General features: G+C 42.0%; 1 protein-coding gene across 2 annotated transcripts; it reads left to right on the top strand.

Annotated features, from left to right (window-relative positions):
• The first annotated feature begins 89 nt into the window (after positions 1–89).
• LOC134179159 (phospholipase DDHD2-like) lies at positions 90–17132 on the top strand. 2 transcript variants are annotated; one of them, XM_062646061.1, is made up of 15 exons: positions 90–1114; positions 1173–1383; positions 4131–4220; positions 4280–4415; positions 4476–4578; positions 5791–5896; positions 5953–5987; positions 7725–7913; positions 7970–8068; positions 11756–11852; positions 13284–13510; positions 13570–13672; positions 16477–16692; positions 16759–16876; positions 16944–17132. In XM_062646061.1, exons 1-15 carry the CDS (start codon positions 125–127, stop codon positions 17023–17025), a joined length of 2802 nt encoding a protein of 933 aa, XP_062502045.1. In that variant the 5' UTR covers positions 90–124; the 3' UTR covers positions 17026–17132. The 2 variants fall into 2 exon arrangements, with proteins under 2 accessions (XP_062502045.1, XP_062502037.1); XM_062646053.1 differs by having other exon boundaries at positions 16477–16876.
• Position 17133: the final 1 nt, after the last annotated feature.

The raw sequence follows: 17133 nt of genomic DNA, 5'->3' as shown, positions 1-17133 counted from the left end.
TGGTTGCACTAAAATAACATGATTTACAGTATTTTTTTGTGACTATCGTTCTGGGCACCCGAGGCTTGTAGGCGTCCTCAAATCCGGGACATTCCTGGCAACGTGGACCTAGGTGTACCTCCGAATGGGAGACGACCGCAAGGGTAAGCCTCGTCTCTTCCAGGCGGATCTCTTCAGCTCGTCGCCAAGCAGTCTCACGAGTCTCAATCTATCATCAGACGCCAAACTACCCGGCCCCGTCCCTTTCATTGTGCCACATGTCGACCAGAAAGCAAACAGCTTGCCTGACCCGTTTCAACAGCAGCCACTAGACAAGGATTCAAGTCAACCGTTTAATTCACCCGAAAGACCACCGTCAGAGAGCCAAGGACTGTCACAAGTGGACCTATCCGACGAAACACCGACAGAGGACCCACTTGAGGAACAAAGTTCGGAGAGACAACAGCCACCGGCGATTTTGTCGACGCCGCACGCGAGTGCAGAGTTGGTGACGAGTTTTGAGACGCCGAATTCGGGCCACGCTCAACCTCCGACGTCGACTCCCGTTCCGTCTACTCTAGGATATCCGGGAACTTTGGCCCCAGATGGTGGGACCGGATACAATCCGTACAGAGCGCATAACTTACAGAGACCGGCCCACCAGTCGGCGTACACACTGCCGACTACGTCACACCAGTTTGTTCCTGTTCCCGATCCTGTTCAACCCCTGCAGCCTCCGACCGATTTTCCATCGGGGTCACAAACGGAAGGGTATCACGTCCCTCAGCAGCCCATTATGGGTCAGCAACCAAATGTGGTTCAACAGCTACTGGTGGATCAACAGTTGGTACAACCGTATTGGTTCTTTGTCGATCGTCGTGGATACTGGACTCCGTTCTCACGGAACGACTCTTCGAATATCGAAAGTTTTTATCAAGCAGGGAGGAGCGAGGACGAGTCGTGTGTTATTACAACAGATGGCGGTCGATATGACGTGTGCTTGGGAACGCGTACGAGGCATGCCGTGTACTGGGAAGAGCCCGTATCGGAGCTGCGACGATGCACGTGGTTTTACAAAGGTGAAACAGATCGATACTTTGCACCGTATGAAGAACAAATGGCAGAGAAGCTGGAAGTAGTATATTTGTCGACGACACAATTTCATGTGTTTGTATTTGTTTATTTGTTTTGAGGGCGAATTCTTATCTGCTTGGCAGTATAACGCATGGAACAGACGTGTCGAGTTGGGCGACAAAGGATTTGTTGTGATGCACAATCCGAGCGTTCTTGTGCATCACGTTCCTCAGTTGCAGGCCTCACACATGGATTGGTCGACGGATAACAGGCAAAGTCGGCCGTGTGTGGTGAAACGAGGATTTGATGAAATAGAACAGGTTTACGAAGGTATGTTTGTGATAAAATTTTGTGTGTGTTTATTATCTTTGTAGCTGTGAGCTTGGCTGTTTGAAGTTTTGTTCAGAAAATGGGTAGACAGAGATCTTTTGTGTGGACTATTTAGAGTAGGATTTCTACCTAATTTACTAAAACTATTTGATAGATTAGGGAGTGATCTTGGTAGTCACTAGTGACAAGCAAATTTTTGAAAATCGAATTATTGATATTACAAGGTTCTCGCTAGAGGTTTTTGGGGGCATAGCAGAAGGGGCGGGTCCATGACACACGCAGCCTTCTCTCTACAGTCCAAGTCCAACATGCGCAGTTTTGATCTGATCTCAAGTGAGGTACATTTTGTGTCGTAGTTATTGCATGTAACATACGTTCAAGTGCCTTGGCAAAGAAATCAACTTCAATCGCCACTAAGCCCTTGTTAGCAATGTTCATAGGTTGCGCATGTGCAATTTCCATGAATGAAACTACACAAAGTCGGTCTAAAGTCTGTTCGATAATTGGAGAGGACTTGTGAAAAACCCGTATCTCCTGAAGCGGATTTCTTAGCGGGTTGATTCCAACATCATTGCAAAGCTCACAAGGAGGAGGTTCCAGATCAGTTAATGAATACGCTGTGATTGGTTCTTTATTAGGATACAATTAGTAACTATCTGATGACATGCGCTTGGCCTTGCCCTCCTCTTGCATTTACACCAGGTGTCAGATAACTTTAAAGTCACTGCTATGATGCCCACTACTTGAAAGCCGAAGCGGACGTACTTTGAACTATAGATTGATAAGTAAAACAGTTGTAGCTAGCAAGCTTATGTAGTTGAACCATTGGTTGAGCCTTCGATCGTAAGTTCATAGCGAAACGTCTTATACTGGAACCGTTTATTCTACTAGCAGTAATTAAGTACGCCCATCTCTGCTCTTCAATTCTTTATCTATTGATCGCAGTTTCTTTGTCCTCCAATTATCGAACAGACATTAGTCAGTCGTTGATTGACGTGCATGGACTGCTTTTGTTTGCTTTGCAAGAAGCCATGAATAGTCTAGAGTAGATTCTAGGTGCTACACTTCCAGACAAGAGGTGCTTTCAGGGTCACTGGAAGGGCATCCGGGACTACTATCAATGGCAGCACATTTGGGACTGCAATCATTAGAAATACACATATGGAGTGAGGCTATTATCCCACGTTCTTTTGTAAGAGCCTGGATTTGTGGCTTTGGACCCTATCTACTGTTTCTGAGCGTGACGCACTCTTATTGGAGAGTGGCGTAGCTCCACACTGCCACGCTATAGCGAGAACCCTGTATTTGGTGTAGTGAGCTGTTGCCTCATGCACGTTGGTACATGCTTGGTTTGTATCATTGCAAGTACAGTCATTAGTCGAGCCATGGCAAGGCATTTTGTGTCATTGATAGCAAGCATGTACGTTGCTCTCTCTTCTTCGTTACTTTTAGTGAATTTTTCTGACCATGTAGTTTTAGTACATTTATAGTAGTATACGTAAGTGTTTCTACTTATGGTTTATGTACATTCAGCAGATGTATTTCACCATTGACACAGCTGTTTCGATGAGATGATTTGACACAGTTGATTTCTTTGTTCAAAATTAATGTAATGCGGAATCTAGAGAATGTGTTTGGACATATTTATGGCATTATTGGTACTGGTAATGTGTCTTAATGTGCCTTTTGTAGCTAAAATTTGCATCTGTTTTGCATAAAAAATCTTATGAGCTATTGATGAAGTTACAGATTAAAGGAACACAATCCAGGTTATTAGCATGCTTAAAAACACACCCTTGTAATGCGCGATTTAGATGTAAACAGGAGGCTGTGAGTCAAGAAGTAAAGTGCCGTGTGTTCTGCCACACAATGCAGTAAGTACCTGGCAGTGTCATTGAAACTGGCCAGCTCTAGGCGATCTTTCATTTCACTGAGAGTCAGAGACTATCGTATATTGATTTCTCCAGCCGTATCTTATGTCTTAGTTGTTTTATGTTTGCCCCAAGAGGGAACTGTACCTTCTAGGTGCGACAGAAATCTATCATTCATTCATTCATTCATTCATTGTCTTGTAGGTCGCTTTGTTTTTGTTTTGCAAGGTCGGCCAGACCCCTGCTTTGAGCCACTGTGCCTCTTTGCAGTTCGTCTTACACTCATGTGCAATTGCGGAATACGATATTTTTACTGTTTCTGTCCTGAATGCAATCTGAAGTGCACGAACGAACGAACATTGTTGTAAACACTTACTTACTGAACAGCGTTTCCACGTGCAGGATCTGTAAAATACGCAATCTCTCACTGTTTGTGCATGCATGGCCCAAACTTGCGATATCTTACGGGCCCAACAATTCTGTGTAGTAAGAATGTAGAGTTTATGGTATGATATCACATCCTTACAGTGTTGTCATGCTAAGCTTCTCTGATTTTGTGTATACATTTTTTCAAATGGGTATCCGAGGCACGAGCGCGCAAAACATATGGACAGTGTTATATATATATATATATATATATATATATATATATACACATATAACACTGTACACTCAAACATGCAGACTTCAGTAGGTGTACTCACTAGATAGCAAATAATTGTCATAGTAAATGGAAAGATTTGCGTGACTACAGAGCATGTATGCATGTTTGAGTACACTTTAGTTGATTTCTGTTATCTTAAGACTGCATCAGTCAAGTGGCTACTTAAAAAGCTGTTACTTGTCTAAATTTGTTGTTGTTTTTGGCATTCACAGGAGAGTTTCCTGTAGTTGACCATTTAGTGTTCGTTGTCCATGGACTTGGTCCGGCTGCTGACACTCGACATCAGTCGGTCGTTGATAGTGGTAACGTGTGTATTGTAGCCACCTGTGTGCTGTACTCTTACATATATGTATGTTCGTAGTTGATAGTTTGAGACAGGTGGGAGAGTCTCTTCTGTATTCCCATGAAATGCCTGGTCGGTCGCAAGGTGGTCGTGTTGAGTTCCTCCCGGTTTGTTATCATTCTGCTCTCGGTCAAGATCCCAGTGCAGTAGACAAGTTAGTCGGACTCTTTTATAACAAAAATGTATAAGAGTTTATGTATTTTGTTCTCGTTAGGAATTTGAAAAATATCAGCTTAAACAGCATTAGTCGACTTCGAGAGTTTCATAATCACAGTTTAATAGATCTTATGTTTTATACGAGTCCATTGTATTACCAGGTAAGCTTGTATTTGAATGACTATGATTGTGAGGTGTTTACCAGTGCAAATAGTAAACACACACACACACACACACACACACACACACACACACAACACACACACACACACACACACACACACACACACACACACACACACACACTTGTTCTGTTTTGTCCATTCCTGTATAATCGCTGCTGTAAAACAGCCACGCTATCCCCATACAGGGCAAACTCCAGAATCCGTCGATCTATAAACTCCTGCCACTCTTTGTGCATAAACAACTGAGAGGCTAGGCTTGCAAGACATGTGCAGTTGTGCAGGAGAGGTGAAGTTGGGGCAATGCTATCAAGCCGACGTCCTGGTGTCACGTGTAAATTTGTTCTTTGATGCCCTGTGTGTGTTGTACTCATCGTTGTAGATCTTTTTGGTCTTTGGAGTCAGAGATAGCCGGATGGAGGCAAGCAACCACACAGCACAGCGTACTGTGGCCGCTGTCATGTCATAGCTGGGGCAGACACACACACACACACACACACACACACACACACACACACACACACACACACACACACACACACACACACACCACACACACCACACACACACACACACACACACACACACACACCATTGTGGAAAATAGGGAATTATTTTGGCTCAGGCAGACTGAGCCTAGGTAGGACATTCTTGTATGGTGTTACATGTATAACTAAGTGCCTCCCCTACTTCAGCCATTTTGCATGTAATTATTGATAAATAACCAGCTTCCAAGGGAGAAATGGTGTTAAAGGCAACTGAGGTTTTTCCTGGATAAAGCATGCTAGGAGGCACCTAAGGTCATGAAATTAACAGTTACACCATTGGAAAGGCCATCACATGCTAAGACACAAGGTTTACACTGCCATATATGTGTAAGGGTGGATGTTTGTCCTGACACATCCCAACACTGGTGCAGTATTTGGTTCAGTTTTGTTTCATTATTTTCCACACTCACACACACACACACACACACACACACCAGACCACACACACACACACACACACACACACCACACGACTGTAGTAATTAACTAGAATGTACATGAAACCATAATTGCATACACATATAAAACTGGCAACTTTGCTTGTGCCAAATTTGATTACCTGGGTGTGCAAGACTGTTATTGTCTTTATTTGTTTGACACACGTTTAGAGTTGGGCTGATTGTTTGATTGTACGTTGTGTTAGACGATAGTGAAATGTATTGCGGAGGAGATGAATCGGTTACTGACGTTGTTCATGACTCGAAATACAAGTTTTGCTGGCACAGTGTCAGTCATGGGACACAGTTTGGGTAAGACAGGATGAACAAACGAAAGCGCTCACATTGACACCAGATGTTATGTGTAGGTGCTTGTATTCTGTTTGACATTCTGTCACATCAGGTACTTAGTATATACGAATTGTAGTATGGCAGGTTGACAAACTGGAACAGACAATGGGTTTAGAGTTTTTGACATGTGATTACTCCAGTTAGACATACAACTAATAGGACGATGGATGTCAGTGGAGGCATTGATGTTTACGCTGGATTTTTGAAAGTTTATGTGACTGAAGTTTTGTTGGATTGAGTTGTTATACTGATATGTATCCATTTAAGGTGTGCTGGAAGGTCGCTGTGTGTGTGTGTGTGTGTGTGTGTGTGTGTGTGTGTGTGTGTGTGTGTGTGTGTGTGTGTGTGTGTGTGTGTGTGTGTGTGTGTGTGTGTGTGTGTGTGTGCAGCTTTCCTCTAGAAGACTTAAGAGTAATTACGAGTTTTGGGAACTGTACCTTTGTCTCGGGTACTGCAGATGGTCACAAAGCAAAAAGCACTGAACAAATAGATAGACGTTAGCCTTGCAAGCCATCTCTTTCTCTGTGCTTAAAGGTGCAGGGGCATGATCAGACCTGCACACTCCATCACTTTGAAAACGGTGCACTTTTTCTAACATTCAGTAACGGCAAGGACTTAGACACTCTAATTTCCGCTGAAGGCAGAGCTGACTGAAGTCTCTTTATAGCCTGAATTGGAAAGATCAAGTTGCAGTATAAGGTTGCGCTAGACCATGCCTGGTAACTAAATTTTTGGCCTTTTAGATGTAGTTCTCGGTATTTTATGTCTAAAATCTCAAACTCAACACTAGCTTTGGTAATTCGACAAGCACCCTTGCACTTTGAGCAGATTGGGGTTTCTTAAGCTATGCACGTGACCAGGAAGCAGATGACATGTTCCCATACTTTGCATCTGTCGTAGTCACATCTTCCTCAGAGTAACCAAGCGCACTCAGTTCACAGTGAGCACCAAAAATTATATTGTTGAAAGCTTACGCTGCTGCTGTTCCCATCAATCGACACTTAAATAGCCAGTTTTGCAGTAGTTTTGTCCATTGACCTTTGTGCATGCGCAACCTATGAACAGCATTTGAAGGGCTTACTGGAGGTCGAAACTGATTTTCTTGCCAAGACACTTAGACATATGTTACATGCAATAGCTGCAATGCAAAATCTACCTCACTTGAGATCAGCTCAAGTGCACATGTCCGATGGTGACAATGCACCTTTTAAGCACTGCCTCACATGCTTTACTGCAAGCAACACGGTGAGCATGGGAATGGTTTGGCTTGTGAGGCTAAAATGTAAATGCTTTTTAGGTAGACATGGAGACTAACACTGGCAGTACCAACATACAGTAGATCAGGTGTGTTTGTTTGACCCTCTACTGTGAGAAGAAGCCGGTAGACTTTGGTAGATGCTGGAAACACAAGTTAAGGTTGAAGAGTTATTGTGGTTATGAGGCAACCAAATGAAATGACGCTAGAGTTTTTGCTTTAAGAGTGCTGTCTCTGGAGTTGTGAATTACACATACTTTGTCTTAATTGGTGACCTTAAATTCCAGGAATGGCAGAAGCATGTATGTGAGCATGCGCGCCATGCCCCTTTACCAAATTCTACCATATCAGGAGCTAGTAGAGCCATTGAAATCTTGTAATAGAGACTTGGTATCAACCGAACATTTCTACTCATTTGGTAGAGTCTACCAGTAGACTCTACCAACGTCTACTGGTATTGGTAGAGGTCAAAGAAATGCACTCGTCGAGATTGTTGAAGCATGAAACTTGGAATATGAAATTGTTGAATTATAGCAAATTCCTGGTGACGTCTCGCATGCTGAGACTGCAGTGGTGAACGAAGGTGCGATCGTGTCAGAAGAAGCTAGCGTTGACAATGAGCTGCCGATACCTGTGGCTACTGTTGAAGATGCTTTGCAGCAACTGGGGCTTGGAAACTTTAATGCCAAACTTCAAACTGAGCAGATGGACATGGACTCACTGGTAAGATTGTGTCTGGTTTTCTCTATATCATGTCGAAATGGAAATCTGTGTTGCAGGTGATGTGTAGTGGAGATGACCTAAAGGAGTTAGGGATACCTCTTGGACCAAGAAAAAAGATGCTGAGTTTCATAGCAGAACAAGCTGATCTCAGAGATGTGAGATTTGTGTACTGAATTGGAATAAACATTCTGATGTTTCTGTTAAGTGTGGGTCAGTCTGTTTATCGATTTGTTTATCAGTTTGCATGTCAGCCGGCCTGGTTGTTACTCACCCAATTGGTTGGTTTGTTACCAGTGCTCTGTATTTATTTATGGCAACAAACAATGTCACCCTTGGTGTGTGCATTAACAGCAAGAGTTTATGCTACTGTTTGTGTGTGTGTGTGTGTGTGTGTGTGTGTGTGTGTGTGTGTGTGTGTGTGTTTGCGCGCGTGTGCGTGTGCGTGCATGGGTGCATTTGTGTCGCCGTGCATGTGCATGTGCATATGGTTGTGGTCTGGGTCACCAGTGGTGTAGGTCAGGTGTGAATGTGGGTGTCTAGGCGTGATGGTTGGGTGTCTGGATGGGTGTCTGGGTGGAATTAGGTGGGTGTGAGTGAATGGGTGTGTGTAGGTGAGTAAATGGGTGTGTAGCTGCATGTGGGTTTACAGGGAGGCTTGCACCACAGGTGTTTTCATTAACTGGTGTATTGTCCTAATTCTCTCTGTTGTGTCAAACATTTGTTTGTTTTATGTTATTTGGGAACAGATTCTGTTACTATTTGAAAAGCATTTTAGCACCATACTGGATAAAATGAAGCATTGGCAGGAATTTATTTTGGTGGTTTGCTAAAAAATTGACGGAAAAAAATATTGACAAATTTAATTTATGGCAGTTGGATATTGTTCTTGGATACATGTACTATATTCCCTACCCACTTGTCATGGAGGAGTTTGCGATTGACAGCTGCCTTTGTGGCCATCACATTTCCCTAACTTACTGGTCTACTTCTACTGTACTGATGAAGAATTGCTGTGTCAGTGCAAAGAACCTAACCCGCTGGACTCCTCCTGCTTCTTCGATAGCTTCACGGCTTCCAGAGATGTATCCACGGGCTGTCCCATGGTGCACCGGACACCCCAAACCGTCAAAGAGCGAACTGGAATTTTGTCATTAATCCAGTCTCAATGCTGGCGCCAGTACCCAATGAACAATCTGACACCAAACACTAATAGCCGTATGTAGAGACTAACACCAGAGCCGTCTAACTAACTTTTAGAGCAATTTAGCATCGCCGTTCCTCAGAGCTGTGCATGCTGCAGCTCTTGAAGTCCACGTGACATATAATGGATGTACTTGGCAATTTAAGCCGTTGAAAATCTCCGAAAGTTGGGACGCTCCCCAACTGTCTTTCTACATCCGCCTTTGGCTTCATTTTCATGTATAACCTTCCTGCTAGACAGGGAGGCATAACAGACAGCAAGCAGGGGTTTCTGTCTTGTGGCCTTATCTGCATGACATACCATCACTTTGCCATGATGCCTAATGCACGTGGATGACAACGACGACGTCAACATGATGTTACAATATCTCGGTGACCAAATGTCAGATATTATATTAGCACTTACTGGAAAGTCTGCCAATCCACTAAAATAGATTTCCTGTCAATATTTCATTTTATACTTCAATTACTGATTTTTACAATACACAGATTTTTTACAATACACAATGTACAGCTTATAGTAGGAAATGTCACATCAACTGGCTTTGAAATTTAGTCTTGATGTGGGCTTTCCTGTTTTCAAATGTACGAAACAGCATATATACAGTCGCGTGTTACTTTTCCGACTCTCACTTATCCCACACATCCCACACGTCGGATATCCGACAGGAGCTTGTCACGTGGATGATCACGTGGCTGGTCAGCTGCGCATGTGTGTACACGTACATGTACATCCACGTGCAGGCCAGTTGTTTCTTGAAACAAGTTTGAGAGTGAGTTTGAGCGTTTCTTCTCGTTGTGCATAGCAATGGCTACTTGAAAGGCAGCGAAGCGCAAGAGACTTGTGCTCAACATTGAGCAGAAGCTGGAAATTTGCCAGCTTGGTAGGGAGATGGGCTTTTCGCACCAGTGCATCGCTGAAGAGTTTGGAATTGGTCGTCCGACAGTGCATGACATTCTGAAGTCGGAGGAGAAGTTAAAGGCATTTCAAGCACAGCTTGAAAGCGGAGACTGCACGAAGAAACGTTGCACGATGCGAGATTCTGACTTCCCAAAATTGGACAGGGCTGTTTTCACTTGGTTCGTTCAGGAACGCTGCAAAGGTCCACACGTGGAATTGCATCGCTCAGCGATCAGTTTTAGAATGTTTGGTTACCCGCCACGCAGTCTCTATAGGTCATGCAATCTATATTTATCTAAAGTCTGACTTCTCCCTCATTGTTGTGTCAAGCTGCGAAGAAGTGAGTGTCCACACTTGTCCAGCTCCAAATTGATGAGTTCCTCAAGAAGAGATGAATTGTCATTATGATGGCAATGCAAATTCATACATGGATCACACAGTTTAACGAGCTGGCTAGAAATTTAATTCTTTAGATGATATGACAGTAACGCATCCTGCATATTACTGTACATACATATAAATGAATCATTTACAATTTCTATTTCTAGATCAATAAGGCATTTGGTTTGTTTAAATTCACATCTACATTCAGTGTACATGTACACCTAATGTGGAAAAAATGCCATATAATATGGACAATAGTTGAGTTTGTAACAGCTTTAGTTATCCAACATTTTCACTTATCCAACAGGGGTCCGGTCCCAAGGGGGTCGGATAAGTGACACACAACTGTACTAAATTTGTAAGAACAGAGTAGAAACTTTCTTCTAAATGTAGTTACTTACAGATGTTTCTGAATCGGTCGCATGACTAGAAGTGTGTGATTGAGGTCTGTTACAGTGTTATGCTTCTGTAACCAGGCATGAGGCACTTGTCGGCCATTGCCCTATGGCATGTTTTAGGCTAATACCATACAACACGGGCAATATTACTAGTATGCAGATCCGTGCATTTGCTCTAGTGCAGATGTTTTCACTGTGATAGGTTTCTGTATCTAGGTGCGTTGCTACAAAGATGTTACTTGCCCCGTGGCTGTCAGTGAGGATTGCTTCACCTTTGCTTGTCTTCCTTGTGCTTGTTGTGATTCCAATCCTATATCAGCTATGAAATATGAGTATTTATTCCTGTCTGTAGGTTTCTCATGGTTTTACCAGTGTGTGGTGTGGCACCTTAACAGTTTACAGTTTAAGCTAAATAGCCTTCCTATCATGGTATGATGTGGTGGAACTGTGGTTGATGTACTTGTACAGTCTTTTGAAAATGTGTACCTTCCTTGTGTGTGCATTTACTGTACATATGCATGTGTCCGTAGTTTAGGATGACTATCAAGTTTATGGGATATCCTGGGAATGTCATCATGTGTGTTTATAACTAACATGTATGTTGTGCAAGGATAGCATCCAGGAACATACAGACGGACAGAAGGATGAATGATGTTGCCTTTAATTAATTAATTAAACTAGCAACATGTCTCTACTGCAATGTGTGCTGGTTTCAAGCTGCACTAGCATACAAGTCAATTTGGACTACAAGGCAATGCCGATTTATGCATATGGCAACAGTGTGCATCTACAAAGTGTAGTATTATTATTTTATGCATTCGTACATGTATGTAGTTCTTGTAAGAGTTTATGTGTACGGGTATGTGAGTATATCGATCTGATGTTTTTGTCTTGTCTATAAGCACTATACTGTCTAGGTTAGGTTAACTGTTGAATTTCATGATGATGTGTTTCTTTAGCAAAAGAAAAGAAAAGAAGCTGAAATGAAAGCAAAAGAGGAACAAGCAGCACGCAAGGCTGCTGAAGAGGAAGCAAAACGACTCGCAGCAGAACAAGGTCAGTTCCTATAAGAACAAGTGATAATTTGGAGACCAGAAGTAACAGGATATTAAGTCAATAAATCTTGTCAGTCAGACTGCAGAGTAGACCGTTTGCATGATAAGTTAATTTTTCTGCCGTTTCCACGTCTTATTGCAATGCCATCTGTTTGCACACATTAGATTAGAGGAAACCTTTGCTGTGTGAAATGCACAAGGTTACCCTAGTGCTTCTAATATTTTTCGAGTAATAATCTCTTTGAAAATTTTTGCATTCAAAAAATAATAGGATAACAGGAAAAATAATATTTTGGTCTCGAAAATTGTCAGTTGTCTGGGCTTTTGGTTTTTGCGCATTCGCATGAAACATCATCAAGAATGGCTGCTAGACAGAAGTGTGCAGCTCAAGATGCCAATTAGAAATTTCTAGAGAATTGCATCATTTGAAAGAATAAATAAACAAATAGTTGAATCGGAAAATGACTAATATTGCACATCAAAACCTCGAAAAAATATGATTTGTAAAAACAGTAGGAGTAGTAGGGCAATTAGATTTGCTAGTTGTAAATTACTCAGAGTGGCATTTTGGTTTAGTAGAGAATAATTATTGTTATCAAACTGTATGAGCAGGTAATAATGTATTGCAAGGATTATTTGCATATCGGTACATCTCTGGTACGTTTCTTTTTGCAAGCTGTCTAATTTCCATCATTGCAATTGTTGAGCCACACATGGAGCAGACTGGAACATTCTAAAAGAACATAAGTTTTCTCTACAAATATGTGTATGTCAGCACGACAATATTGGCACACCACAACCTCAGTACCAAACCCCAAGGCATGCATTTGCCTCCAGTCTGTTTTCTTTAGCTGGTGAATGAAAAGCAGAGAGGTCAGCAATGTCTTCCACCAAATAAACCGTTTTACACTAGTAAGTGCCCTGCTCTAATCCAGTTTTGAGTGTTATACCTAAGAAGGACTGTCGACATGTCCAGGAGTGTATTGAAAACGTTTGCAGATGCAGATGGACTATCTCTATGCTGTACTCCATTGAATTCTTACCATAATTGGCTTGGAAAAACACAGATATTGATGCCAGTAATGTCGGGCATTTGTGAAGTCTTACGTACACATGCATCACCACAGCCTGGAAAGTTTGCATTATTTATTAGTTTGCTTAGTAAAATTGTATTGGTCCTGATGTTTACATACTAAAATACTCCAGCATAGTAGGTTCATAATACTGATGTCTCTTCCAATGTATTGATCGATGGTAGGCAGCACCCGTGTGTTTTTTACAGAATAGGGGTCTTTGTTGAGTCCAGACCACTCATACAGTTAGTAAGATATCTGAACCAGTATTGATATTTGTCATGTACATATTAATATATTGAGTTATCGTAGTCATTTATATATTGTAATTAATTAAGTATCTATGGTTTTTGTTCCAGCTCTTCATATGCAGCCCGGATCTGTACGAGAGTTTGAATTTAGAAAATTGGGAGTCGGAGTCGGTCAACCGGTTATGACGTTTCCGAGGCTGGACTTTGCGCCCACAAATTTGTTTTTGTGCGGATCGCCTCTCGGTCGTCTTCTTGCTATTAGAGGCGATCTGGAGAGAATAGGATTGGACTATTCATTGCCAACTTGTTCGTCTGTTTTCAATGTTTTTCATCCGGTATGCAACACTGATTACTGTACTCACTGCATGCTGTGTGTGAGTAGCTTGTTTTGTAGTACGATCCGATGGCGAGTCGTTTGGAGCCTGTTGTTGAGCCTATGCTCAACGTAAAGCCTTTCTTGGTGCCTCATCATAAGGGGAGAAAGAGATTTCATTTAGGTTTGAATATATTATAACTATTTATATGTTTATTTGTGCGATTTGGTTTTGCTATCTGGTTTTTATTTGTTATGAATTTTGCCAGTTTGAGGTTGGCTTTGTTTATCTGTTTGTGCATTAGTTTGTTTGTGTGTCTGCTTGTTCTCTGTCTGTCTGTCTGTCTGTTCGTCTGTTTGTCTGTCTGTCTGTCTGTCTGTTTGTCTGACTGTCTGTATGTATGTATGTATGTCTGTTTGTGTTTCTGTATGTCTGTCTTTCTGACTGTCTTCTGTATGTCCGTCTTTCTGTTTTTTGTTTCTGTCTGTCTTTCTGTTTGTTTCTGTCTGTCTGTCTGTATGTATGTATGTATGTATGTATGTATGTATGTCTGTCAATGCATATATTTTTCTTTTAATTAAATCAACCATTTTACACCATGAGCAACTGAAAGAGAAACTACCAAAAAAATTCCACAGCAACACTAATACAACAAGACCGTTGCAGTCATGAAGGTTTCAAAATTACACTTATTAGGCCGCACCGAAAATTTGTCAGCTTGGGGTAACTCGCCCGCCCGTGTTTGGAAGGCCGCTGGTAATTTTTTGGGGCATGCACCTACCGAGAAATAAAATGTCTTCTGTTGCTCTGTGCGTATCCGTGTCCGAGGGAGCATGCGTTTTGAGAGATGGCAAGATTTCATGTGTCTGGGAACTGTACATTTTGTGAGATATTGCTGGAGGTGGGATTAGATGATTGGGTAGACAATGTACACAGCGTGCGAACTGCGGCCACAGACACTTCCTCCAAACAAGACTCGGAGTTAGATGATGAGGTGCAGCTCCATGCCGAGTTTAAGCGTTGATACGTGTCAAACGTTGATGGTAAAACCATATCATAGATATCAAAAAAAATTTAAAATTAAAAAATTAAAACTTCGCCCGCCTGTCTTTTTACCCCAATCAGACAATTTTTGGGTGCGGCCTTACACTATGTTTTGACAGTCTAATCTGGCTATGCTAATGAGTTTGTCTGAGATGACTGTCACTGAAATGATTGATCTCATTTAGTCTTCCTGTATCAGCCCTTGCACTCTTTGCCAGCTTGTTCAAGTACTTTACAGCTTGTTCACCCCAACAGCGAAGTGTTTGAATACCAGACTCTTGCCAGTACCGTCAGTACCATCAAAATGACAGTTGGGATAGGGAGGGACGTTTGGAGCGGAGAAAACAGCATTTATTGAGGGTTGGCAACAGAACTGGAAAGCCCCTAGCAAACATAATGTGGAATGTTTTCCTACAAGATCCATCACAGATCTAAAGACATTAGCGGTGTTGGTGGTCCCAAAATTGCTACAGAACAATACATATACTCATGTCAGACACATCTGGTGTACAGTAATCTGAGGGAGTGCATGGTCTCCTTGTTGATGTCTGAGGTGAATTCCTGTTGACCTTTCACACAAGAGGTGCTAATGAGTGACTATGGTTGCAGCAGGTGTTCTACTAATTACTGTTTATCTTCAATCTCATTTTCTATACACCCTTACTCTTTAGGTCAGCTCACAATTTCAGTTTTAATTAATTAAGTCAATTTGTCATTGTAATAATCTATTATATTACCTGTCTGCCCGTCTGTGTTATGTTTATTAAGTTCAATGAGGTTTATTCAACAATATCTGAGTGGCAATTATATTGAATAGTCTACCAATCATGCAGTAACTATATACATGCTGCCATTCTGACTCTAATAAAGTGATAGGATAATGTTATTACCAAATATGTCAATATCAAACATTTGATGACCTCATATTGATGGTTGGCAAAAAAAATTCTGGCTAGAACGCTGTGAGAGGAATGACCAATGGGCAAGACCCTTAGCAGCAGGTTAGAGTTATACTTGGCCTCCGTCATCTCCTCACGTTTCATTGCTGGTACCCTTCTTCTCTGGAGGCTGCCTTCACTGAGTTCAAACACCATGGATGAGCCAACGACACATCTAATTCAATGTCTCTACCTGACTCTGGGTCAAAGATGGGTGTCTGACCTCTTGTTACTGTGGACATACCTGTATTGTGCCTCTAGTTTGTGCGGCGAGTTGAGTCTGTCTGTTTGTCTGTCTGTCTCTCTGTCAATGGTAGTATATTACAAACATGTTCGCTATTACAGGCTAAATAGAGTAGCTAATACCAAACTTTAAAAGTGAGTTCAATAGGCCTGTCTGTTTGTCTGTTTGTCTGTCTGTTTGTCTGTCTGTTTGTCTGTCTGTTTGTCTGTCTGTCTGTCTGTGTCTGTCTGTCTGTCTGTCTGTGTCTGTCTGTCTGTCTGTCTGTGTTTGTCTGTCTGTCTGTCTGTCTGTCTGTGCACTTGAAAACAAGAGGGGTTAGCATTTGAAGTCAGATTTCTATTGAAGTTGATTGGAATACTTTACAGCTGCGTAGGTTGAGTTACTGCTTGTAAAGTGAAAAACGCAATGACCGATTGCCCCCTTGGCCTTAGCATTAACATTTCTATTGAACAGAAACAGATGTTTCATACAGTGTCTATTTGTCTCATTTTGCAGTGTATTTCAGCTACTTCAGACAATCAGTATGGAAGTACCGACCTATTAGTGCATGGCTTACAATGCAAAAGTCACAAAACGATGCATCTGTATAAACTAGTGAAGACTTTTCCGCGGGTTTAGATGCTTTTCTTTGAACTACTCCCATCATTACCCACCACAGAGGTTTTGACTACCTGCTTATCCACGCCTTAGCCTAAAAGAGTCTGTGTTTACGTATCCATCTCTTACTGAACAAGTGATGATATAGGTGTTTAATTTTTCAGAGTTGAAAGAGAATCTAGGCAGAATGGGCGCGAATTTGAAACGTCAGATTATTCAAGGAGTCAAACAAACGTGGCAACAGCTGAACGACTTCGCGCGGAGTCACTACAGCAAAGACAACGCAGAAGACCAAGACACGCAGCTGGAGATGGTGTCAACACAAGACCAGTCACTCTCGGACGCCGTCACAGAACAATCAGTCAGCGAAGCCGGTGAAGGTGACATCCACCTTCCTAATAATTTCATTACCTGTAGACTTACCTCCATGCATCTGTTTGAAACAGAGGACATCCGTATTGGCAATCTCAACGGTGGTCGTCGAATCGACTATGTATTGCAAGAGAAACCCATCGAAAGCCTAAACGAATATTTATTCGCTTTCTCAAGTCATTTCTCGTACTGGTACGTGCGTCGACTTACTCTAACTCACTTTCGATGCTATTTGCATTCATTTGTGTTTGTATTTTAGGCAATCTGAAGACACCTCGCTGCTTGTTTTGAAGGAGGTTTACCGGCATGCGAATGACAGTACAGTGATGAACCCCAATTGACATAATATATATACCGGTGCTAGATGTACATGTGTGTATGTACTGTACAGTCGTGTACTGTACGCGTAGTGGAGACGACACAACACGTGTAAATGAATTCAGTCTGAT

This window comes from Corticium candelabrum, chromosome 1, assembly GCF_963422355.1.
Source record: "Corticium candelabrum chromosome 1, ooCorCand1.1, whole genome shotgun sequence".
NCBI classification, from domain to species: domain Eukaryota; kingdom Metazoa; phylum Porifera; class Homoscleromorpha; order Homosclerophorida; family Plakinidae; genus Corticium; species Corticium candelabrum.
This window is presented reverse-complemented; position numbering and strand designations above follow the sequence as displayed.

What these genes read in the sequence shown, in the direction of transcription:
- LOC134179159 (XM_062646053.1), top strand. Translation starts at nt 125, where the DNA reads ATGGGAGACGACCGCAAGGGTAAGCCTCGTCTCTTCCAGGCGGATCTC. An exon ending in AGTCATGGGACACAGTTTGG is followed by an intron (nt 5,897 to 5,952) that starts GTAAGACAGGAT and finishes TGTTATGTGTAG; the next exon opens with GTGCTTGTATTCTGTTTGAC. An exon ending in AACAAGCTGATCTCAGAGAT is followed by an intron (nt 8,069 to 11,755) that starts GTGAGATTTGTG and finishes GTGTTTCTTTAG; the next exon opens with CAAAAGAAAAGAAAAGAAGC.